At 39.2% G+C, this 26,786-nt stretch overlaps 1 protein-coding gene across 1 annotated transcript in view; it reads right to left on the reverse strand.

The window, feature by feature from the left end:
* MDGA1 (MAM domain containing glycosylphosphatidylinositol anchor 1) overlaps positions 1–26,786 on the reverse strand; it is a 334,259-nt gene that overhangs the window by 109,163 nt on the left and 198,310 nt on the right. Inside the window, 5 exon segments of the mRNA XM_032216752.1 lie at positions 3,487–3,534; positions 3,536–3,573; positions 3,576–3,632; positions 7,690–7,860; positions 7,863–7,957. Of these exon segments, the coding sequence (XP_032072643.1) occupies positions 3,487–3,534; positions 3,536–3,573; positions 3,576–3,632; positions 7,690–7,860; positions 7,863–7,957 (409 nt within the window).

Raw genomic sequence — 26,786 nt, forward strand, 5'->3', positions numbered from 1 at the left:
GAGTGCATTATCCCTAATAAAGAAGAAAATGGCAATAAAAAGATGCTGTAAGACTATTATGGTGTAGAGAGCTCTGAATAGAATTAGTTTCATACTGTAAAGTTCAAATTCAGTGTTACGCAATCAAATTGGGGGACTTAAATCTTTACCATCATCATCTTGTTCAATGGACTGATTATTTTTACAATAGAACATACCAGGTCCTACTATATATGTCTACACTGGTATTGTTCATGCATACTTCAGCTCTATTATGCTGTTTACAGATGGATATGAAATTTGTACATATGCTTATCAAATTTATACCTCTGAAATAAACTTGTGGTAGAAGATACATCCCTGTCAAAATACAGAGTGCAACAAAAATTCATAAAATACATTAATGAGGTATTATATGTACAGACATGATTTTTTTTTCATGCAAGAATGGATTATATTGGTAGAAAATTGCTTGTGAGATATTTGCACATTAGAAAAAGTACATATAGATGTTAAGAGAATGTGGAGAAAAATGCACAGTGAGTGATTGTGTGGACAGGGGGGGGGGAACCCATTTGAAAGATGTTGAAAAAGCCCAGAATAAGCTTGTGGTCAGGAAAATGACAAGCTAGAAGAAAACAAAGGTGACATATTTACCCAACCATAGTATACCTACATATAGCAGCTGGAAAAATGTTTCATGGTTATTTTGAATCTTCATGTTCTGCTGATTCATGTTATAGGTTTACAGTTTAGTCTAAAACCAGATCCTAAATAGCCCAGATTGATGACAAACAATAAACAGACTGAAGAAATTACTTTAAACAGAAGGTTCTTAAAATTAATAGTCATATCAGAGTACGTATGAAAAGTATCACTAGATGTGAATTGTACATAAGATTATTTCAAAGAACCTAACACAGGTTAATTATATGAATTAATATGAATTTCATAGCTAGCAAACATTTCATTGAAAACCATTGCTTTCTACCAAATAAGGATTTAAAACTACAAATGAATTAAGAGGAATGAATTTCCTAATTTAAAATTTTTAAAAATCAGATTATATCCTTTTGGTTTAGGCAGAAGAAAGGCTAGATAAGAACAAAATTACACAGACTACACAGTTCAATGCATGGTGAAGGATAAATCATAGTAACTCCCATAAATAAACTGGAGATTATTTGGGAATTATTTCATTGATGTTTTTAAGGTTCCAGGATAACACATGTTAGAAAGCGAAAAGTATTCTAACATTAACTAGTTGGCATTAATCTTTAGTTTCATCTTTGGCTGGATCAATAATAAGATTAAACGTTTGGTTTCTTATGGAAATTAGTCAGCATCATTCTTAACTATAGTTGCTTAAAAGAACAAGGAATGACAAAAGTTTTTCCCTATGGGCTGAAGCAATTTATCTAACCAAAAGGAATAATTTTGAGCAGAGAATCATCTCAGAATTCCAGCAACTAAAACAAAAATTGCCAAGCATAACAATAGTCTTAACCACGAAATGGCTAAAATATTCCTCAAAAGTAGCAATCATTCCAACAACTATTTAAGAACAATACAGTCTGTAATCAGACATGATATCTTTTTTTCCTTCCCAACATGGGCATCCACAGGAAAATGCAATGGCAGCAAATAATAAACACGAGTGATGATCTCATCATACAATTCTAAGACGTAGACATTTGTGTCCAATACTAGAATGCAAGTATCCACTGCCATCCTTTCCATGACCATGCAATATGCAAAGTGTCATTATTTTGGCATTCTTGCAGTTTGCTGTAAACACTAATGTTTCCCAAAAGATAATGGGCAGATAGAAAGTATATTTTGCCACCCAGGGAGTACCAGAAGAACATACATCTAGATGCTGTAGAGGAAAAAAAAAGTTATATTCCATTATGTTGCATACTTTCTGCTATATATAATTCTACCATTCTAGTTAAAGAAAGCCCATGAACTAGTGAATGTTTCCTGAATAGGGGAATAGATAAACTCCTCACCAAGGCCAATTCTTTAGAATAGATTGGGAATGCAGGAATTATGGAAGGGAATGAGGAAAACAGGGAATATGCTTTCTTCTTTGATCAATAAAGTCCTTGGTGGATCAAGGAATGTTATGCAAATGGAAAAACCGGGCATAGACTCTGGCTCTCATCACAGCAGTTAAGACTGAATTTCTTAGAATTTACTCTTTCTCAGGGGCTTTTAAGGTGAGCAGGTCTGAACCATCTTTAGCATAACTCAGGGCACACACCCACAGCCTAACACCAGGTAAGATCTTCAAAAAATAGTCCTCCAAAATGCAGGTTTGAACCTTTTCTAGCTCCCTTTTCTTTGTCTAGAGAGGTGTCAAAAAGAGAAACAGAACAACAGAACTATAAGAACAATTGGGAAAAACAAGGGAAAAGAACATTTTAGAATGCAGAGAATCTATTGTTATATTTATGCTGATAAATAAATAAAGGGAGACTAGTATAGATCTATTTCAAGCTATTTAGCTCTCATCAGCTAGCCATACCCAAGTTTTGGGAATCGAACCTGTGCTCTATTGCCTCCCAGGCAGGGGAGTTAACCATTTGAGCTACAGAGAACGACTCCTTTATCGTCCGCCAGGTAAGATCTATAAGATCTATATATATCCAGGTAAGATCTGTAAGATCTATATATATAGCCTCTCCCTATTGCTTATTCTACATAGACAGAGCTACCTTTGGCATATAGTCCCTCCAAGTGATTTCATAAACTGGGTTTAACTAAATAATAGATTAGCTAAGAAATTTTGGAATTTGATTGCATGTCTGATCACAGGTCTATGCTGAGAAAATAGAGACACACATTCATGCACACTTTGTATGCACTTATGAATATATTTCAGCAATTTAGCATATCAAATATTTTCTTCTTCCTGGTTGTGCTCTTTATGATTCTGTTTCATTCTGTATTGAAGCACTCTTTTGTCTCAAATGTTTCTTCAAAAGGTAGCAATAATGTTCCATTATCATTATAACAGCTTGGAGAAGGGCTTTGCACAACCATGAACAGTCAATGGATTTTTTTGGCAGTTTGAACCTGGAGGCCCTTCAATTTACAGCCCTTTGTGGGTCAAAGGAAAGAATCTGAATTCCACCTTCTAAATGGTTGGCCTATGAAATCTACAAAAACTACTAATGACTACACACATTTTTGTTTTTGTTACAGCCTTAGTGAAAACACAAAGCCTGAAAATTCCAAGCGGAATCAACAGACCTTTCTTAGCTCTCTAATGCATATGCACCAGAATTTATAAATTAAGAGGTATATAATAATAATAATATAACAGATTTCTCAGCCATATAAAATGAGACAGAAGCATCATGCATCTGCTCTAACCTGCTTTGCAAATACCAAATTCTAATCTAGGTAGATAAAGGCAAAAGCATTCTTGTTTTAACTCTGCAACTATTGTCTTCAGCAGTAGCTGAATTTCGGTGTTTCAGCTGCTATTATAGATCTTACCTGGCGGACATCTAGGCGGTAACTAAGAATGGGATCGACAGCATCAGGTTTCCTTCTGTGTCCACTGTAAGACATAGGAGTAGTTCTGGATTGCTTCCTTGTAGGATTGGGGGTATCATAGTACAATTCTGGGCTATAAGCTTTAGCTGAGAAGCAGAAAAGAGAATGAGATCAAAACAAAGACGGAAAGAACAGGGAGGAAAGTCATTAGAAGTCAATGAGATACATAAGAGTCTATGCCAGCAACTCATCAAGAGCTTTGAACATGAAAGTCATTTACCACTAATCTTACCAAATAGATATTTATTTTCTTTTCAGATATTTTTAAACCACATTGTTATCTTCATTTCCACTATCTGCTACTTCTGGGAATTTGAATAGTAGAAATCATTGACCGTAATCAAGCTTAATAAAACTCTGCATTCTGATCTACACCTAACCAGCTTTGATTTTGCTTCTTCTTGTTAAAAAATAAATAAATAGAAAAGCCACAAAACAGAAAAAGTAATAGAAATGAAGAAGCTAAATGAGGCGCTCTGACAAGCATCTGCCACATAATAAACCAAAGTTAAAATTGTTGATAAGAAATAGCAGTTCTACATTTGTTCAGTCAAGTGTTCTCCAAGTTTCCTTCCAGGAGTGCTCTAGGTGTTCCTCTCTCACTTCATCCTTCTAAACTCCTCTGTAAGTTGATTTCATGCAGTTTTGGAGTTGAGATAGGTAAGGTGGAGTGAGAAGGCTTTCTTCATTGCCCCACTTTTTTTTGGGGGGGGGGGGAATCATAACAAAAATGCAACATCCCAAATGCAGCACTACCAGTAGTCCTCAACCTACAACCACAATGGGGCCAACATTTATGTTGCTAAGTAAGACATTTGTTAAGTGAGTTTTGCCCATTTATGACTTTTCTTTCCCCGTTTATGTCAAATGAATCACTGCAGTTCTTAAATTAGTAACATGGTAATAAGTGAATCTGGTTTCCCTATTGACTTTGCTTTTCAGAAGGTCACAAAGGAGATCACAGGATGCCGGGACATTGTATAATCAAAAATGCACAAGTATCTTGGATACTTATCAAGTATCCAAATGTAAATCACATGACCACCGGCATGCTGCAATGGTCATAAGTGTGAAAAATGGTCAAAAGTCACTTTTTCCAGTGAAGTTGTAACTTTGAACCGGTCACTAAATTAATTGTTGTAAGTCGAGGACTATCTGCATTTGCTGCAGAATATTGGTAGTGCAATCGTGAATGCTGGGACTCTTTTGTACCCTAAAGATTGACTACCAATAAAATCCCTTCCATTCACCCAGAGGTAGACTTCTGCTGGTTCGCCCTGCATCAGGTAAACCAGTAGTGGCAGCGGCGGGAGGCTCCAACCACCCCCCTGACTCTTCTGTGCATGCGCAAAAAGCATCACGCATAGTGCACACATGAGCGAACCGGTAGTAAAATAAATTGGAAACCCACTACTGCATTCACCCACCCCTTGTATTGATTCACTAGAAAGACACTATGGTGCCAAATCCCACTGTTTATCTCCAAAGCAAAATCTTTCCACAGAAAACTCTATCCGTAGCCTTGCATTGGTCTGTGTGTGTGTATGTGCATATGTGTATATCTGAATATACATACATACATACATACATACATACATACAGTATAGATATAGATATAGATATATATATAGATATAGATATAGATATAGATAGATATAGATAGATATAGATATAGATTTTTACAACCCCTGGTAAGCCCCAATTATGGGAGGAAGCTAACTGCTTCCATCATTTGTCCTTCGGCTCGTCACAAGAGTCCATCACGACAGAAACCCAATATTTTTACTGTTGCCTTTGTTATATTTGTGTTTTTTTATTTGTGCTGATAAATAAATAAAGGGAGACTAGTATAGTTTCAAGCTAAATAGCTTGAAATAGATCTATACTAGTCTCCCTTTATTTATTTATCAGCACAAATAAAAAAAACAAATATATATATATATAATGTATGTTTATTTATTCGATAAATAAATAAAGGGAGACTAGTAAGATCTATTTCAAGCTATTTAGCTCTCATCTAGCCATACCCAAGTTTGGGAATCGAACCTGTGGCTAGCTGATGAGAGCTAAATAGCTTGAAATAGATCTATACTAGTCTCCTTTATTTATTTATCACATAAATATAACAATGTACCAAAAAAGGCAACAGTAAAAAAATGGGTTTCTGTCTGGTGGTCTCTTGTGAAGCCTAACATGAGAGATGGAAGTGTGACCTTCCTCCCATACTTGGCTACCAGGGGTTTGACTTTAATTATATAATATATATATATATATATATATATATATATCTATATATATATAATATAATATATATATATTATATATATATATATATAAGTCACAACCCCTGTATGCCCAAATATGGGAGGAAGGTCACACTTCCACTCTCTGTCTTCGGCTCGTCACAAGAGACCATCCAGACAAACCCATATTTTTACTGTTGCCTTTTTGTTACATTTGTTATTTATGCTGATAAATCTATACTAGTCTCCCTTTATTTATTATCAGCATAAAGATAACAAATATATATATAATATATGGACAATATTGCAAGACAAGCAATACACTTTACAGGTATTCCTTATTCTCAGAGATCTCTTCTTTTCCATTCCTCTTTACCCATCCCAATTACTAGCTCAGCCATTCTGTTCGGCTCTAATTAAATGGAAATGATTCCACATTTATTTTATTAACTGAGAATGGTATATTGATGTTTACTTCTAAATCCCCTTTTCTTATTATATTTATGACTTATATTTTTGTGTATGCAGACATTCAGAGCCACCTTGGAGACTAATTGTTGCTTATTCAACTTGTATTGATTGTTAAGTCCGAGTTTCATAACAAATTCAGAATTAAAAATCAGAACAGATGATAAATCATTATCTTATGCCCATGTTCATAATTAACTGATTCCCAAGATAGAAACTCCATCTCTGGTGATATAATAATAAAGTTTATCATATCCTTTATAATTTCTTCTTGTTCTATAAATCACCCATGGAGCACTTTGCAATATTTAAAGACACAGAAGCATTAAATAAATGCTAGACCTCACCTCTAAATCTACATGCATGAATTTTGCTATATACAGAGCAGAAAATATTAATATAGATTTTGGAAAGGACAAAAGTTGCACACAAAGAGCTATACCAACCATTGGGAGATGAAGGAACTGGCATATTTCTCTATTAAATTCACATACACTTCTACTTAAATGTGCAGAGACAGCACATTTGGTACAAGCCGGATATCTTAAGTGCGCAGGAGGTTTCCTTGTGGTATGCATCTGATGTTGTGATAAGGTGTAAAAGTTACCTAACACTTTTATCGTAATTGGAAAATGCTGACCAAACAAGTAATTCATATTGACTGCAAAGGATGGACTCAGTTAAAGGATTGTATGGCTGCAAGAAGCCAAAGTCTATCAGAACAAAGAGCCAAAATAAAATAAAATAAATCAGGACAGTCAAAAGGGTATGTCTGACCTCTAGCCACACATTTTCTGAGACAGTTTTGCAGGAAAACAAAATTAAAGGGTCAAAGAATATTTCAGATCCCCAAAGCCCCAGATGTCATGGAAACAACAATGATACACATGAGTTAAACTTTCCATTTTTAAAATCACCAGATCATATTTAATTACATGCTGCATTGTGGCATAAAGACTATTTTTTATCATCAACTCTATCAATTAAAAAACAGAACCTGCCCTCAGGCTTCCAAACTTAAAAGGCAAGATAGCAAAATATAAAACAGGAACTAATCTTGGAGCGAACAATTATATTCATAAGGGCAGGTGAAGGATAGTGGGAGTACTGGCTCCTTATAGGAACCAATTTTTGTGCCTCATTTTATCAACTTTTCCTAAACAGTATGTCTCCTTCTATTTGTAGAGAAGCTGGTGATACAGTGGACATTCCTACTGGGGAGGTGAGTACAATTTCTTCCCCAGCACTAACTTTCTGCTGCTCCAGGACTGCTCAGTAAATGGAGAGAAGGTAAAAACTACTTTTTTGGGGGGGTAGAATCTCATTATGGGCAAATTTTCCATTTCATTCATCTACCAGTTATTAGCCAAGTGTAATCATACCAGTATTTACTACATAAGAAAAACAGGTCAAGTTTTCTTTGCAGACTTACCTGATACCTGGAATTTGCAAACTGCTACCCCAACATCATTGGAGATGCTACATTCGTAGTTGCCACTAGTCTCCCGGCTTACAGTGTCCACTTTATATTCTGAGTAGTCTTGCTGCTCTGTTGGAGGCACTGTTAGAAGACTGCCATTAAATCTCCAAACAGCTGTGGCCACTTCATAGGGCTTCCCTTTAACATAGTGCATCGAAGGGTTACACTGCGTCCCATGGCTTGCCGAATGTCTTGGAAGACTGGTTCCACAACGGGGAGACTAGACACCAAAGAAAGAAGAAATAGAAAGAAGAAACTCTTATTCAGTGAGTTTATGGCGGATTATACTGTGGACGAAATAGAAAGTGTATTAATGCAAAATATCTTTCCATGGTGAACCTTTATTTAAACTTGTGTTTCATTTCATGTTATTAGCTACCATCTTCGAAATGAAAGCTTGAATGAAAATGTATACATTCATGGACATTACCCTATTTATAAATCATATGCATAAGTAAACAAATTGTTATGTGAAGAACCTTATTTAATATACCTGATAGATAAATAAATTGCTATGCGAGAACCTTATTTCACTCAATAAGATTGCCCCCCCAGACATTAGGAAAGACGGGTAGAAATAATACATTAATAAATACAAATATCTGAAAGATACGGATAGTTGCTAGTGTTTCCCACAGGACTGAACTCTGCATTTTCTATACCAGAGGAGTCTTCCTTAATTTTATTTAACAGTTCACCTACAGATGAAAATAGATGCTGATATTATTAAGCATGTATTCTTGGAGGTATGGAAATTTTTCCTGCCACATAACACTGGAACTGAGCATATCTAGTTTATAAGTTTATAAAGGTTCCCGACTGTAGGGCTTTACTACAGAAAAAGAATGGATTAAAGCCAACCTATGATTAAGCTTGCTTTGCCCTATGATTTGAAATGGCCAGATCCTTGGAAACTGTATCCCACAAACAGGTAGCTTTGTTGAAGGTTCCCTTCCCACAACAATAAGTAATCAAAAACAGTGAAAAAGTGAAAATCAATTTCATCGTCAAAACAAGCTTTGGAATGTTTGAAAAACTGGAGCGGCTTTTAAAGGATTTGACCTTCCAGTTCTTCATTTTTGTATATGACTCACATCAAAAACTGAACCAGTAGAACAAAAGGCAGGCTTAACAAATTAACATCTTAAGATAATTGCTCTTAGTTTGAAATCCAGCAGGAGGTGAACTTTCCAAAGCATGGATTAATTAAAGTAGCTTTTCCAGTTCTGGCCTGCTCCAGATAGAGCAAAATTGCAATCCCTACAAATATCCATAAGTGGTCCTGTATGTGAGAATGTCAGATCTGAGGAGACTAGTTTAAAACATGATGCCAGGGAGTTCCTAGGACATTACACAATACTAAATCCAATACATCAGGTAGGCCCCCTACATCAATTCCCTGTGCCCCAAAGAACTGATATATTGTGGCTTTCAGAAGCTTCATTGGGAGGGGTGGGCTGTGGGGGGTTCAGAGGGGTTCAGGAGAACCTCTAGTTAAGATTCTGTAAAGTTCGGAGAACCCCCAAATTCACCCCTGGCTGGCCTTGCCCACTTCACCCCACCCCTCCCAGGAGTCAACATGCAGGGCACACACGGAGGTTCAGGGAGAACAAAAAATGGGCCTACCGGAAGTTCGGGAAAGCCAGAAAGGGGCCTGTTTCTAGCCTCCAGAGGGCCTTCAGACCCTGGGGAGGCCATTTTCCACCCTCCCGAAGGGTCGAAGAAAGCCTCTGGAGCAGTGGTGGGATCCAGATCCCGTTGCAACTGATACACTGTGACAGGGCTGGGCGTCCACTAATGCTGCGCACGCATTCACACCCCACCACCATCCTGCGATGCTCTAGCTGCTCAGCTGTGTGCGCGTGCACAAATGGCCCGGTTGGCTCAAATACAGGTAAGGAATGCGGGCAGGTGGGTGGGCCCTCCAAAGCACCATTCCGGTAGGGTGCCTGCTGCTCCCAGCAGACAACAGTGTGTCCGTACCGGGGCATACCTGCCGGAACCCACCACTGTTGTTCTGGAGCCTGGAGAGGGCAATGACATGCCCCCTTCCTGTGATGCAGGAGGCCAACTAGGCCATGCCCACCATGTTCACACCCACACAGCAACCAGACAGAGAACCCCTTGCTAAAATTTTGAAGCCCAACCTTGTTCATAGGCAACAATCAGGCTATAAGACCTATACATAGCATGGTGATTTGCATTACTTCCAAGTCATATCAACAGTAGAGCAAGGGCTTTGAAAGGCACATGAGCCTTTAAAAAAACATAGAAAGAAGTGCAAACGTGATGTGACAAATTAAGGTGGCTGTGTGTTCAGAACACAGTTCTTGATTTAGAGTGGCTGATGGTTATTTGCTTCAATCCCATTGGTCCTTCAGAAGAGGACAACAGAACCTTCCTTGGAATTGCACATCATGCAGCTTTATGGTAAGATGCATTGTATTTAAGGCATGCAATATAATGGAGAGGTTCACAGGGGAATTCTCTCTCTCTCTCTCTCTCTCTCTCTCTCTCTCTCTCTCTCTCAAATATTAACCCTTTAAAAGATATATCAAATAAGCTCCCACTTCCCTTTTTAGTGGCCTTCCCTTAATTTATATGAAAATACATATTATACTGTACTTCTACTTAATTACAGTCATTATTGCTAATTTGCATTTATATTTTGAACAAGAATTTGCCTATTTTAGGGACAATGTTTCCCCCTTTTCTTTTTGCAGCAAGAGTGAGCCTCTATTCAATGAGAATCCTGGGAACTCAGTAGGAAATAATCACATGCAAAGACCTCCCAACTGATATTTGTGGAAATAAAGGCACACACCCATCTAATTCTACTCAAAATCTTGGTTCTCTGTGTTTTGCAGCACTGAAAAAATGTGTAAATATTCATATCATGCCTGCTTTGAACTGTGTGTACCTCAATATACTGCCCTGCATGTTAGTGTTTAATTATGCAGATGTCAGATGCTTCCTTTCTAAACTTTAAGAATTAAGCCACAAAACTAGTATATGTAATATGAGAAACAATAAAAAAATGGGAACAAGGAAAGAGATGCCAGAGCATTAGCCACAAACCACAAGCAATGGTTTCTTGGACGAGTTTATATTCTGTAGTTTCAGAAACTGAGGTCAAAGTGATTAGCTTCAACACCAAAATATTTTTGCAATAACTCAGGTTATACTTCACTTTATTTTTTAAGAAGAATTGACTGATACTTGAAATTCTGTGTCTACTCAGTTTTGTTTTGGATCCTAAAGAGCTTGTGAGAATTCATTTATTATCTTTGCTGGAGCAGGATGTACTGTAAAGCTTGTACTAGACAATCATAAACACTCATAAACTACGTCTACTTCAGTGAAAGTATTATACAGCAGGAGGTAAACAAATTAAGAGACCAACAGGTAGATAGATATTATTATTCCATAAACCTTTCACTTTTCACTCTAAATAAATTAGCTAATCTGGGATTTATTCTTCAACAAAAAAGTTGGTCCAAAACATAAGGTTTGGACCCGCTTTAAAATCTATTTTCCTTTTGTGCTGCAGACAAAGGAAAAATCCCACCAAATACTAATATCTGATTGCCGAACACATTTAAAAAACTGGATGTTAGGAATTCTCCACAGTGTAAGTAGTAGGAAGGCCACCAAATAGAGGCATTTAGACATGCAGTTTGAGTCAGGTTGAGTGAAGGCATCTTCTGTGAATAAGCCCAGCTGATAGCCATTGTGAAGAATGAAGATGGATCAGTCCTTCAAATGTTTGTGGAAGACAGAATGGGAGAATGCCCGTGAATGTCTTCAGGGCAAACTTCTGCCAAAGAGACCATAAAATAATGGTCTCCCACAGGTTTGAGCAGCAGCAGCCAAAGGAAATGACACCTTTGCTTTCAGCATTCAGGAGCCTTTATAAGGAAATTAAAACCCAGCTGAACTTACTTTTTAATCACATTCAGAAATCCCTATACTGGATACTATGTGAATATTGATATTATGGAAGAATGTCTGTGGATAAATGAGAGCAAAAAATAATTGGCTTGAAGAAAAGTGCTATGTTGATGAAAGGCAAAACACTGCATCCAGTATAAGAATCTTATCCATCTATAAATCATTGGTGATCAAAGTATTATTGTTTGATCCTGCTTTGCTGTCTCTAATTCCTCCAAGCCATCAACAGCTATCAAAAACACTTAATTGCCATTATTGCTGCCATTGTAGCTTTGGATTTTTCTTCAAAGAATGAATGGACAAATCTAATGGTTTTTTTAAAAAACTTGAATGTTTAATTCCATACATAATTTTAGGATTTTTATGGAGAACAGATCTCACTTTAGATCATGTTTATGCAGAAATATTAAATTGTTTTGAAAAAGTTCACAAACTTCTAAGCACCATTTTAGCATTCCTTTCTCCTTAGTATACAGATCTAAATTGCTATTGATAACTTACAAGCTGAGCACGTTCAGAGGTCCTCAAGCATAAATGAACTTTGTTCTGGCTTGCCAAGGGCCATGCTTCATTCCTATTCAACTAGGTGCCCAGAAAGCAGGCTGGCCTACATCTGTATTGATTTCTGGAAGTACCTGAAGGAAACTTACTTTGAAAATAATGCTACATTGATGCAACCATAGAAGTCCTTTCTGAAAAATTTGAAAATATATTATCTTGCTCTGTTCCAAAACAGGTCAGATTACTCTGAGCTTGGGTAAGAAGAAATGAAATGAAACATATTATATAATAGGAAAGTCCATCAATTAGTGGCATTTTATCATCTGCCATTGTCATGTTGGTAATTCTGTTCATTTGAGACATTCTGGATTTCCAGACTTGGGGGGAAGGAAAAAAATATGATGAATCTTCTCACAAACTGTTTGAAAAGGTTATATTTCCTACTTTCTAGATGCTAATAAAGAATATTTGTAGCTCACAGTTGAAATGAAGGGTGCCTGGTACGCTATGCGCTTGGTTGTTTTTGTGCTAATGTTTCATTACACAAACTAAGTAACACCATCAGTGCTAACATCAGGACTAGCACTGATGATATTATCTAGTTTGGGTAATGAAACATCTGCAACAAAAACAACCAAGCTCAGAGAGCACCAAGGCACCTCATTTGCAGATACTTCCTATTGCCATTTTAATGGCTAAAGCAGCTGTGTTTTCATTGATCAATTATGTTCCACTGGGTCATTTTTGGCTCCTTGTGACCACACAGGTATTCTTCAAAACAATCTATCCTAATCTGGTCCTTTATGTTTTCCAAATTATGCACTCCTCACCACTTTACTGAATCTCTCCTCATTGTTGCTGGTTATCCTCTTCTCTTTCCTTCTACGTTTTCCAGCATTAAAGTCTTTCCCAGAGAAACTGAAGTAGGATAATGTGTATGAAGTAGGATAATATGAGCCTGGTCATTTGTGCCTTGATTGAGAACTTTGGGTTTGACTGGTTTCTTGCCTGTTCCACTCTTCTCAAGAGTCTTCTTCAATGCCAAAGTTCAGAAGCATCAATATTCCTAACTCAAGTCTACTTTCTCTTCCATAAAATGTCATAGGGAATACCATGAATTGCACAGTAATGATCTTTGTAGATATAGACACATCACCACATTTGATACCTGTTTCAAGGTAGTCATGGCTGCTCTATCCAAGTGCTAGTCTGCAGGGTATTTCTTTACTGTTTATTCCTTTATTGTTGAAAGGCAGAAGCTATCCATCACTTAAATATCTACGTAGCGAATTCTAAGGCTAATTGTTTTTACCTGTTGTCATTAGTTTGGTCTTCTTTATGTTTAGTTTTTGTCCAATTTTTTAAAACTTTGTCCCTTAATTTTTATTACTAGGGTTTGCATATCATTTGCCTTTTTTGGCTATCACGGTAGGATCATCATCAGAGAATAGATTATTGATGCTTCTTCTTCCATATTTAAGACCACACTATTCTTCTTTCAATCCAGATGCCTTTAAAATATGTTCAGCATATAGGCTGATGCAGGTGTTTTATAATCAGTATGATCAAAGGATGTCTGAATATCAGTTGATAATCAGACATGACTTTAAGATCCCAACAGTGCTTCTAAGTTGGCTTTCATTCCACTGTGCAGTTGCTTGATTTCCAGTGCTAGTTGATTGCTTGATCCAGGCCTCTGAGCAGAGACCTGACAGATACAAGAGAAAACTGGCAGAGTAAAATGACCCTAGAAGACAATGTCCAGTCTAAAGTGGCCAATAGTTGACAAGCTGATTCTATTCTCAAAGGATGACTGCATTGATAATAGCATAGCAATAGCAGTTAGACTTATATACCGCTTCATAGGACTTTCAGCCCTCTCTAAGCAGTTTACAGAGTCAGCATATTGCCCCCAGCAACAATCCAGGTCCTCATTTTACCCACCTCGGAAGGATGGAAGGCTGAGTCAACCCTGAGCTGGTGAGATTTGAACAGCCGAACTGCAGAACTGCAGTCAGCTGAAGTAGCCTGCAGTGTTGCATTAACCACTGCACTACCCTCGGCTCAAACTTTTGATGAATCAGACTGTATCTATAACAAAACCTGTGTTAGGATAAGAAATATCCAATACTTGTACAAATAAGAACGATTTAAAAAAAACATTGCTGAGGCATGGTTGTGCCTCAATTAGATACACCGAAGATTATGAGGACTGTTAAAATACAATAAAAACACAATTTGAAAACAAGATAAAGTAACCAGTTCAACTTAACAGCTTAGCCATCTCAGATTTGCAATAGTTGCAAATCATCTGTAGCTCAGGTGTAGGATGAGGTGAAGGTTTGTCCTCTAAGTTTGTGGGTTGGTTCTGAACATTTTGTTACCAGGTAAGATATTACCTAGCCTGTTAATGAAACATTCAGAAACCAACCCACAAGCTCAGAGAATGAACCTTCACTCTCCTCTCAGGTTTGCTAAATAGAAATTTTTTTGCTTCCAGACGAGGCATAGCAGAGAGAGAGTTAACTTGATGTCTCTTAGAAAGAATCTCGAAGTCTAAAAGTAGCTATCCTTCGAATAGTGACAGATTTTTCCCCCTGCAGATTTCATTACCTCCATAGAGTTGTTACGGGGAATTGTAAAGTATTTCAGATTCTGTGGAAGAATGTCTCTTATGGGAGTAGGCTCAACACCAAGATAACGTTGTAAATCTGATACAGGTGTTAACTCAATGAAAAACATTTTTGGATTATAATTCTATCTATGTGCTTGAACCACATCTGAATTGTTGATTTCTCTAAACATAAAGTCTTAATATTACTAGCTATCAATGATCTGTAAAATCAGGGAAAAAATGCTTAGTAGTTTGGAGAGAATTTATTGTAATTTTTAATCTTATTTTAGGATTTTTATATTGTGTTGGCCAGTACTGCTATTTATATATTTTTTGGATAAATAACCATAATCTGTAACTTTTAAAACAATATAATATATTTCCAATACTTGAAACCAATTAATTAAATATTGAGCAATGGTAACAATTCTATGATGCTTGTAGAATCCCTTTTATTGCCTTCATATTTCATATTTCTGAATTTCCTTTATTATTTTGAAAGAGATTAATACACATATACCGTATATACTCGAGTATAGGCCGACCCGAATATAGCCGAGGAACCTAATTTTACCACAAAAACCTGGAAAAGTTATTGACTCGAGTATAAGCCTAGGATGGGAAATGCAGCAGCTACCGGTAAATTTCAAAAATAAAAATAGATACCAATAATGTTTTTGAATATTTATTTCCTCCCCTGGAGTGGGGAGGAATTGGGGATTTTGCAGTATCCTACCCCTGGAGTGGGGAGGGAATGTGGCTTTCATAGTATCCTATCCCTGGAGTGGGGAGGATTTGGGGGATTTCATAGTATCCTTCCCCTGGAGTGGGGAGGAAATGTGGATTTCATAGTATCCTTCCCCTGGAGTGGGGAGGATTTGGGGATTTCATAGTATCCTACCCCTGTAGTGGGGAGGGAATGTGGATTTCATAGTATCCTTCCCCTGGAGTGGGGAGGATTTGGGGGATTCATAGTATCCTACTACCCCTGTAGTGGGAGGGAATGTGGATTTCATAGTATCCTACCCCTGGAGTGGGGAGGATTTGGGGGATTTCATAGTATCCTTCCCTGGAGTGGGGAGGAAATGTGGATTTCATAGTATCCTTCCCCTGGAGTGGGGGAGGATTTGGGGGATTTCATAGTATCCTACCCCTGTAGGGGGAGGGATGTGGATTTCAATAAGTATCCTACCCCTGGAGTGGGGAGGATTTGGGGGATTTCATAGTATCCTGTCCCTGGAGTGGGGAGAAATGTGGATTTCATAGTATCCTTCCCCTGAAGTGGGGAGGATTTGGGGGATTTCATAGTATCCTACCCCTGTAGTGGGGAGGGAATGTGGATTTCATAGTATCCTACCCCTGGAGTGGGGAGGATTTGGGGGATTTAATAGTATCCATTCCCCTGGAGTGGGGAGGAAATGTGGATTTCATAGTATCCTTCCCCTGGAGTGGGGAGGATTTGGGGGGATTTCATAGTATCCTACCCCTGTAGTGGGAGGGATGTGGATTTCATAGTATCCTTCCCCTGGAGTTGGGAGGATTTGGGGGATTTCATAGTATCCTTCCCTGGGTGGGGAGGAAAATGTGGATTTCATAGTATCCTTCCCCTGGAGTGGGGAGGATTTGGGGGATTTCATAGTATCCTACCCCTGTAGTGGGGAGGGAATGTGGATTTCATAGTATCCTACCCCTGGAGTGGGGAGGATTTGGGGGATTTCATAGTATCCTTCCCTGGAGTGGGGAGGAAATGTGGATTTCATAGTATCCTTCCCCTGGAGTGGGGAGGATTGGGGGGATTTCATAGTATCCTACCCCTGTAGTGGGGAGGGAATGTGGATTTCATAGTATCCTACCCCTGGAGTGGGGAGGATTTGGGGGATTTCATAGTATCCTACCCCTGTAGTGGGGAGGAAATGTGGATTTCATAGTATCCTACCCCTGGAGTGGGGAGGATTTGGGGGATTTCATAGTATCCTACCCCTGTAGTGGGGAGGGAATGTGGATTTCATAGTATCCTACCCCTGGAGTGGGGAGGATTTGGGGATTTCATAGTATCCTTCCCCTGGAGTGGGGAGGAAATGTAGATTTCATAGTATCCTTCCCCTGGAGTGGGGAGGATTTGGGGGATTTCATAGTATCCTTCCCCTGGAGTGGGGAGGATTTGGGGGATTTCATAGTATACTAAGTCAGAAATAACATTGCTGCGTAGCCAGGAGTGTGTCTCAGTCACTTAAACCTCATACATAAATCATTGTACGAGGCGCTCGACGGCGCCTCTTACCTGCCGCGGGTCCCACCAGGACTGGCCAGAGGCACAGCAAGCTCCGGAACCAGAGCGGGAGCCTCCGCCGCATGGCTCAGCTCCGCCAGGGACGCATCCGGCAAGGGGAAAGCGGGGTCCCCTCTCGCGCAGCGGGTGGAGGGCGCGGGGCGGCGGCAGGGCTGGGCTGCCTCCGGGTCCTGCCTCCCGGTGCCCTGGGGCGGCCGCGGGAGTTCGTGGGCGGCGGGGCTCGCTCGGCTTCCAGCAGGGAGGAGAAGGGGGGCTTCCCGGAGCCGCGCGCTCGGCAAGCTCGCTGCTCAACTCAGCGCCAGCGCGCCTTCATCTCCGAGCGCCCAGCGGAAGGGCCAAGCCGCTCGCCTCGGAGCCGCTGGAGCTGGGACGCCGCCTCCGCCGCGGAATTTGCTCCAACTCAGCCGCTCCGGCCCATTGTCAGCCGGCTGGTCCCTGCCTTCCCTCCCCTCCTCTCTCTAGCTTAAAGAGACACCGACTTGCCTCGGCTGGAGGCCGGGCACGGGGAGGAGTTGGTGCCAGCCCGGGGAGGGGGCTGCGAGCGGGCGGGCGGGGGACGGGAGGTAAAAGGCTGGATGGGTTTGGTTGCTAAACCGAGGCGGCTCGCTCGGGGCTCTTCCCTCTCTCCCCACGGGTGGGCAGCGGCCGGAGTTCCCACCGAGGGAACTTCGCCGGGCAACTCTCGGTTCGGACGCCAGGGGCGACTGGAACCCGGCATCCTCGGGTTCCGATTCTAACCCCGAAGGAGAGCAAAGCCGGGAAGGGCGTCAAACTCTTCCACCCAAGCTGGGAGCCTGTCACGTTTGGGAGGCTTGCAGCGGCTCACCTGCGTGGAAGTCAGCGGACTACACGCGCATACACAGACACATCCAGACAAACATCCAGACAGACAGACAGACCTCTGGCCCATCAGGAGGTCCAGCAGCCACCGGCCGTCCTTTGACTCGGATGTGGAATGGAAGGGAGTTAACAGAGGAGAGGGAATGGCTGGCGCAGACTGCCCAGCAAGACAAGAGATCCTGGGGCTTTCATAGTATCCTATCCCTGGAGTGGGGAGGATTTGGGGGATTTCATAGTATCCTTCCCCTGGCAGGCTAGGAAATGGAATGAACGAGGGGGCAGGCAGGGGAGGGAAACGAAACGAATAAGTGGCCAGGCAGGCTAGGAAATGGAATGAACAAGGGGGCAGGCAGGGGAGGGAAACGAAACAAATAAGTGGCCAGGCAGGCTAGGAAACGGAATGAATGAGCGGGCGGGTGGGCAGGCGAGGAAACAGTCCAGCGGATGGAGCAGAAGCAGCCCCGGGGCTCCGCTGCCGCTCTCCGCATTTTTCTGGACGGGGTCTCGCAGGAAGGAATCCCCTCCTCCTCCAACAGGCAACAGCACTGCCGGATCCAGTTGTAGACTCGAGTATAAGCCGAGCCGGCTTTTTTCAGCCCAAAAAGTGGGCTGAAAAACTCGGCTTATACTCGAGTATATACGGTAATTTAAGAACAATCAAAATGATATTTCAGGTTATGAGTTTCAAGATATGTATAGGAGCCATAAGCAAGACTTTTTACTATGCCTGAAAACAGATCGATTGACTGTAAAGTTGTTTTAACAAGAGAGTAACTTGCCCCCTATAACTGGCCCCAGTCAATATTGCTGTCCTGTTACATCTAAGCACCTCAGTCCCCCATTAAGCAGAAATCGACTGATTTTCCCTGTCAATATATTTTAACTGAAGCAGAAGCTAGAAAAACACAGCAACATCATTGAGATATTCCTGAATTCCACCTCCAAGTTTCCTATCTTAGCAGACTTCAGCAAATTAGTTCTGCAGTTAGAAGACAGAGGTGTAATTTCACAATTCAGTAATTATTTTCTACTCAACCGGAAGGAAGCACAGAGATGTGAGAAAACATTATTTCAAGGAGAGTAACGGTAACACCTTGAAGTGAAATAACATCAAAGTAGGTATCTCCAAGAATAAAAGGTCAGATCTATATTGACCAGAAGCAACCTGGGCAGAGTTTTGAGTACAACTGCACAGGATGCCAGGAGATATAGTCAAATACTCTATTCAAGAAGGAACATTGAAAAAAAAACCTACAACATGTAAGATCTTTTATCCAGTAATATGCAGCTGTTGAGCATATTAATGAAGATTCTAGTTGCTCCAGTAGTATCCATATTACTCAGTGATCCCTGAGACCAATAATGTTGGTTTCTCTACAGAGCCAGGTTGCACTGAAAGTTAGTTTGAAAGACTGTTCTTTACGTGAAGTCATGGAGGGAGTTTCAGGTTGAGTGACCTTTGTTCTTGGGTGCCCCACTTGTGTTCTAAAACATCAAAGTATCATATTGCCTGTTCTTATCATGGAATCAAAGATTCAAAGGCAATGACTTTGGGAACATTTTGGCAAAGGTCATTCTTTCTATTCCCAATGGTTACTTTTTAATGACAGTGTTCAGAAGATCATTGGGAGTTGCAATTCTATGCTCATTAGCTTGAGAGGAAGGGAAATGAATGAGAAAGCCCAGAATTCCTTATTTTCCATTTTTCCATAATATAGTATTGATAGAGATGGATACATCCATCTGTTTCATATTCTATAACATTCCCATGCTTTATGCACAAGTTCATTTTGCTCTGCTTCTGCTTCAGCTTATAGAATTTTAAAAATAAATTCACATCAAAAATTTGCATACATGTTTTCTCCTGATATACTCATTTGTTTGCAAGGAATTTGCTCTAAGCCTTTTTGTCTGTAATTTCCTCCAAGGCACACAATTTTATAAGTAATTTCCTTGAATGCTCACATTTCTTTGATTTAAAAACTGCATGGCAAAATCCAAAATCCATGCTTCCTTTCAAAAATAGGTAGCTATCAGACCTAGGCTAAAAAAAAACCTGTGGACCCCTAGATAGTGGTAAAGAGTTCATCTTCTGTATCTCATTGCTTTTATCTAGACCCAGCAGGATTTCTATAATTCAAAAATTATAATTCTAAGAAAGGAGCAAATAATCATAAAAATATCAATCAAACAATTTTTTTCCTAATGTCTAGGAAAATCATAGGGCATACTATCATTATAATGTGAAGCTTTTTCCTCTTGCTCACATCATTCTTTTCCTACTTGCTAGAATTGGAAAGGTCAAATGTCATGAAATACCTTTTTTATGGAATAGTATTTAAGGAAAATCAAATTCCTTCCTTCCTTCCTTCCTTCCTTCCTTCCTTCCTTCCTTCCTTCCTTCCTTCCTTCCTAGAAATTACTGCTTGAATAGCAGCCATGTTTGTTTGATATCTCACCCAGATGAACATGGCTTAGTTCATTGAACTGAATAATCAATCCACAGGGTGAGTTTCTCAAATGTATGTGATACTTTGGCTGGATTGTGCCTCTTATTCATAACACAATGATGGGAATTGACACTAAATAGCAAGAAGAAGAAGAAGAAAGAGTTTGTCAGTTCTATTTTCTGAAGGTTGAGAGAGTTGTGTGAACATATGCATTTTGAGTAAGGTTGTTGTAATAATAGTCTACAGCTCATTAGTCTTTTCTCAGAGGAGTGACAGATGACAGTCAATTTGCTGTGAGACAGATGACAGTGATCTTCCTTGATGTTAGAACTCAAGCATTTACACCTACCTAAGCCAATTAACCGAATGAGCCAAATTGTCTTCAGATAAATGGTACTCCCACTCAGTGACTTACTTACTTCCTTATCATTAATTGATCATGCCCCAGATTTTACTTCACAAAAGCTGGAAGAAATGTCATCCTGAGTGGAATTATTTTGTTTGACCTTTTTACCTCCAGCTTGCCCAAATGCCTCAACTTGAAACACTCACTCACCAGGTGCACTGAAGCTTAGCTTAGAAGCTGTGTCCAATTAAAACATGCTAACAAGACACTATAAAGGGAAATAGTTGTAGTTGTGCCATCCTTGTAACTCGGTTATTGTGAACTCTGGAATTACAGCAGGTGCTGTCTTCTTCATTTTAAATGACATACCTCTTTGGGGATGGGTTTTGGGTTGTGTCTTTTGCTAAACTGGGTGGGGGTGGGGGCGGGGCCAACACATGACGCATCTGTTCTGATCCAAGCTTAACAGAATCATGAAACAGACTCTTCTCTGTTGATTTGTTTAATCGATTCCTGAGCAATTGATTCTATGAACTGGTTAGATGCTTCCATGAACCACTAGGCAATGTGAAAATAAATTGGAAAAAAATTCTGGTTTGGTATCTGGAATCCCAAGAATTCAGATTCCTGGGTCTTCCTATATACCCTGGTATGCTCATTGGAGATGTTTGAAGATGGGAAACTACCTTGGAAATATGGAATGACAGAATGTATGAGCTGGGAAGTTCTTATAAATAGTTCCTAGGTTAAATAATATTTTAAATCATCCCTGAGAAGTGGGCAACCATCTGCATTTGAAAACCTCCATTCAGGGATGTGTCCCAACAAAGGGAAATAAAAAGCAGACAAAAGATTTTACTGAAGATGACAGTGACATAGGGAAAACTGTAGAGGGGGGGGGGTTATGCCCCATCAAAGGGAAATACAGAAAATTTCACTGGGTTTGACAGTGGCTTGGGGAAAATTGAAGAGGGTGGACATATCAAAGCAAAGAAAAGGGAAATGACAGGAATAGAGAAGTGGGACAAAAAACTTACTAGGAAAAAAAATCAGATAATTAGAAATTGTTATATGGGGAAATATAAAGCTGAGATATGTGGTTTACTCCTATATATGATAATAAAACTGATTGCTAACTGATTGAATATGACAATGGAAAGATAATTAAATAAAGGTTAAAATATATGGAATATGGACAAATATGAAACTTATGGGGAGAATGTGAAGCAAAGGTATGAGATTCACTTTTATACATGATAATTAAACTGAGTTGCTAATTGATTGAACATGACAATGGAAGGACAATTAAGTATGGGTTAAAATATATGAAACATGGATACATATAGAACGCCTAAGATGATGAACAAAGTGAGATGTGTACCGCTTGTTACTCTATATAGTAGATTTATGGAATTGTAATGAGCATTGAACAGTAAGGATTGTTATTTAAAGACAATTAAGGATAACCTAAGCCAAGATATGGAAAAAGGGAGAGGGAACATGCAATATACCTACAATGGGAAATTATTGAGTTACAAAGACAGAATCACAAATTTGGGGCGTGTAAGGATGCATAATTATATAAATATAATGATAGAATAGCTGGGAATTGTAACCAGGTCTATATCTCACCCAAAAATAGCCTGTTTTTTTAAAATACGATTACTATATATGTATACTTCTTTTTCTCTTTTAAAAAAGAAAGAGGAAGATGTATGTTAAAATTAAATATGTATATTGAAAAGGAATTATAAATACCATCAACATAAAATGGAGCTCACTCAGAGGCTGAAATACACCAAATAAATGAGATGAAGAGTGTGAAATAGAGAAGAGAGTTAAGGGAAGAAGAGAGGGGTAGGAGAGATGGTGGGGGGGAAGAGGAGGAGAGAAAGAAGAAGTGGAAAGAGGAAAGAGGAGAAGGAGAGAGAAAGGGGAAGTAGAGAAGAGAAGGACAAGAGAGGGAAGAAAGGAAGTAGGGAGGGGGAGGAAAGAGGGAGAAGAAAGTGATGGATAAGGTACAAATATGGTGTATGGAGAGCAGAAGAGCCAATAATTGTTTTTTGGAGTTGATGGTAAGACGAATTGATGTAAACATTTAATACAATACAATGTTGGTCATGTAATAGTATACATGTGGTTATATGTTATGAAATGGAAAAAAAACCGTTATATATAGAAAAACTCCATTCAGGGAATTAGCCCATCATACCTGCAGTATGTTCTGATATCAGTTTCTATCTTTGGACATTGGAGACCATAACTGCCCTTTCAAGCAGTTTAGAGATGCAAAAGAGTTGTTTTATATCTATGTCAGAAGCAATTGGTGAACTAGTCATTCCTGATACAGAAATGAAGAAGCTCATCGCCAAAAGAAGCTGACTAGTAGAAGGGATGGAAAACTTTATGGAATTAACTAGATACCCTTTTGAGTGGACACACATGTTCTATCTCAGCTTTCAATGTGATTTTTCCTGTTCTCTTTCTTTACAGTTTTAGACTGTTTCATTGGAGCAAAGACTCACCGTTTACATTCTGTAAATGACCAGTATGTAAAGAGGATAGGAACATCCAAATGTAGTTTCTATTTTATACAATATCATTCCCAAAATCTTGGATTTCGAAGCAGTGCTATATCCCACTCTTTCCTTAACTTGTTTGTTCACTTTCCATCAGTATCTGTTTATATAAATAGGTTCATTATCCTCCCAGACCATTGAAAAATTTATTCACTGCGTACAAAATGCACACGTTGCAACATATCATGATTTCCCTTGTGTAAGAAAAACACATCCTACTATATAACAGAAATCTTGCTTGACAAATCGTAATATTTGTTACATATTGCTGAAACCCAAAAAATCATGGAATAAACAAATCCAAAAATTGCTTTAAGCAGTGAGAAGAAGTCTAGAGGATGTGTACAAATCATGTGGTTGGTAAAGAACTATATGCAATGTTGGCTAGTAAAAGTTCTTCACACACACAATTGAAATTGCATACATTTTGGTATAAAATATTACCTTGGAATTATTTATTATTATTTTTTATTTGTAAAATTTATTATTTACCATCTGGCTACCCTGGGTGGATTTTTAGGCAATATAATATCCAAATCTTGCCAGAATTGGCATCTCTTATATTGTATTCTGTTCTTTACTCTTCTTTTCCTTGGGAACTAGATCCTCAATAGCTCTGAACCAGCTTGGATCTATAGTTTCTTTGGATTCTACCAAAACTGCTTTAAAGATTGCAGGATAGGATATGTAGTAATGTACACAAGTAACATCAGAATGTGGAAAGCCTCCCCTTACTAGGGAATGAACTATTTGGAGAAATATTTTAAAAAGGCAGAATATTATATTTCCCCTAATGGAGAAGAAAAATATGTTCTTAAAGGTAGAAAAAATACCTCAAGCAGAAGCCTGAAATCTTTATAGAGATGGATATTTTGTAACTATTAAGAAAGCCAGGGCACCCTATTCATAAACAAAACGCCTTTAACCACAGCTTCTACAGAAGGGTTCCACCACAAAACGGCAGTAGACTAAAGCGCATGTGACTAAAGCGCGGTGACAAAACCGCACCGTCAAAACCGCGCGACAACAGCGCGCCCACAACAGCGCGCCGACAGAAGCGCGCTGTAACATAACCCTAAAAATAACCCTAAACCTAACCCTAAACCTAACGCTAAACCTACCCTAAACCTACCCTAAACCTAACCCTAAACCTAACCCAAAACCTAACCCTAAACCTTACCTTAAGTTAAATCGCGCTTCTGTCGGCGCGCTGTTGTGGGCGCGCTGTTGTGGGCGCGCTTTTGACATAGCGGTTTTAGTGCCGCGGTGTTGTCGGCGCGCTTTAGTCTACCGCGGTTATGTCGTACCACGCTACAGAAGGCTGGAACTGATGGGATTAAAAAGTAGAAAAACAAAAACTCCTAAAAACTACATTCCCCACCCATCTCCAAGGTCAGGGCATGACATCCCAGCCACAATGGGAGTCAGGCAGCAATAATTAGTACTAAAAGAGCACCTCAAGCACAAAGACCCCCAAAATGCATAAAAGATCACCTATCATTTTGTCAGCCATCCCAGAAATATGCTTCTGTCACTAAAGTTTCTGGAAAACCAAATAACCAGAGACCTTCTTTCCTGCAGCCAGGCTCCATTTTATTTAAAGTGTCTTTCTCCCAGCTTGGAAATGGATCAATTTCTTCTTTAAACAAGAACATCTTTGACCTTGATACCTCAGTGGAGCAAGTAGACATTGTAGATATTTCTGACATTTGTTAAGTGCATATCATAATCTTCAATTTGGGTCTTCAAGATCTACACATCAAGCGCTCAGAGAAATATGTTCTAAGTTCTACTTTTTTAGGCCTGAACCAGTATTGCTTATCAGACCCATCAATTGTACTTCTGGCAAAAGAACCATATCAGCTTCTAACGCTCTGTAAGGAAAGCAAGTACTTCCTTTGGATTAAGTGGAAGTATAAAAGAAGCTTGAAGCCACATTTCACTCTTTAAAAGAAAGCTCTTGACAAGATCACACTGGCATTTATTCTAGCTCTTAACATTTCCCTTTCCTGTCCTCTTTCTCTGATCTTAAGCACCCAGGAGTATAATGCATTATTTTATATTTAAGTTTAATTTCCTATGGGGAGAAATATTGCCTTGAGTTCTAAATGCCAGTAGAATCACATGCAAACTAAATTGCACTCTTCTTCCCCTCCCTCCCCACCCCCATCTTTTCTCTTAAGTAACATGGTAAGGACTAAAAAAAGATCGAAGCACTTCAAGAGGAGCTTGGAAAGAGAAACAGCACCCAAGCACTGAGAATCAGTTAATGAAGATAATTTCATTCTGCCATACTAAATCCCATCTGCAATTCGTATTATTAAGCTTAATACAATTTCATTTTGCTCAGTGAGATAAGATAGAGTCACTTTGGAATAAGAAAGAAGTCTTTTCGAGTGACTAGTACCATTGCATTGTGTTGCATGATAGTGTAGTCATCAACTTTTGTTTACAAAATTGTAAATCTCACAAGATCACCAACGTGATATGATATATTCCATTCCATCCTCATATATTTTATTATTTACAATTTAAATATCAACATCTTATTTGAGAATGGTGAAATCACTTCAGTTACCAGATTTTGGATACAAGGGTGCACACATCAACACAAGTAACTAAAATGGCTCTGCACTACATCCTACAATATCTTGAATCTCCTAACACCTCTTTGTAGACTTTAGTTCAGCATTCAATACCATCATACCAGATATTCTTCTAACTAAACTATATCGGGTAGTGGTACCTGAACTCACTTGTAAGTGGATCACAAGCCTCCTAACAGACAGGAAGCAGCAGGTGAAGCTGGGCAAAATTATGTCAGATACTTGTGCAATTAGCACAGGAACCCCCACAGTGCTGTGTGCCCTCTCCACTTCTCTTTATATACCAATGACTGCATCTCAAATGATCCATTTGTTAAACTACTGAAGTTTGCAGATGATACAACAGTGATTGATCTCATTTGAGACAACGATGAAACTGCATACAGATGAGAGGTTGAACAACTAGCTTTGTGGTGTGACAGGATCATTCTGGAACTGAACACACTCAAAACTATAGAAATGGTGGTAGACTTCAGGAGAAACCCTACCATACTACCACCTCTTACAATGCTAGACAACACAGTATCAACAGTAGAGACCTTCAAATTTCTAAGTTCTATCATATCTCAAGATCTAAAATGGACACCTAACATCAAAAACATCATCAAAAAAGCACAACAAAGAATGATCTGTATGCACCAGCTCAGGAAGCTCAAACTGCCCAAGGAGCTGCTGATACAGTTCCACAGAGGAATTATTGAGTCTGTCATGTGCACATCTATGACTGTCTAGTTTTGTTCTGCAACCCAACAAGACAGACACAGAAAAAACTATTACTGCCAACCTGCCTTCCATTGAGGACCTGTACACTTCACGAGTCAAAAAGAGGCCGTGAAAATATTTACAGACCCCTCACATCCTGGACATAAATT

This window comes from Thamnophis elegans, chromosome 4 (genome assembly GCF_009769535.1).
Source record: "Thamnophis elegans isolate rThaEle1 chromosome 4, rThaEle1.pri, whole genome shotgun sequence".
Lineage (NCBI taxonomy): Eukaryota > Metazoa > Chordata > Lepidosauria > Squamata > Colubridae > Thamnophis > Thamnophis elegans.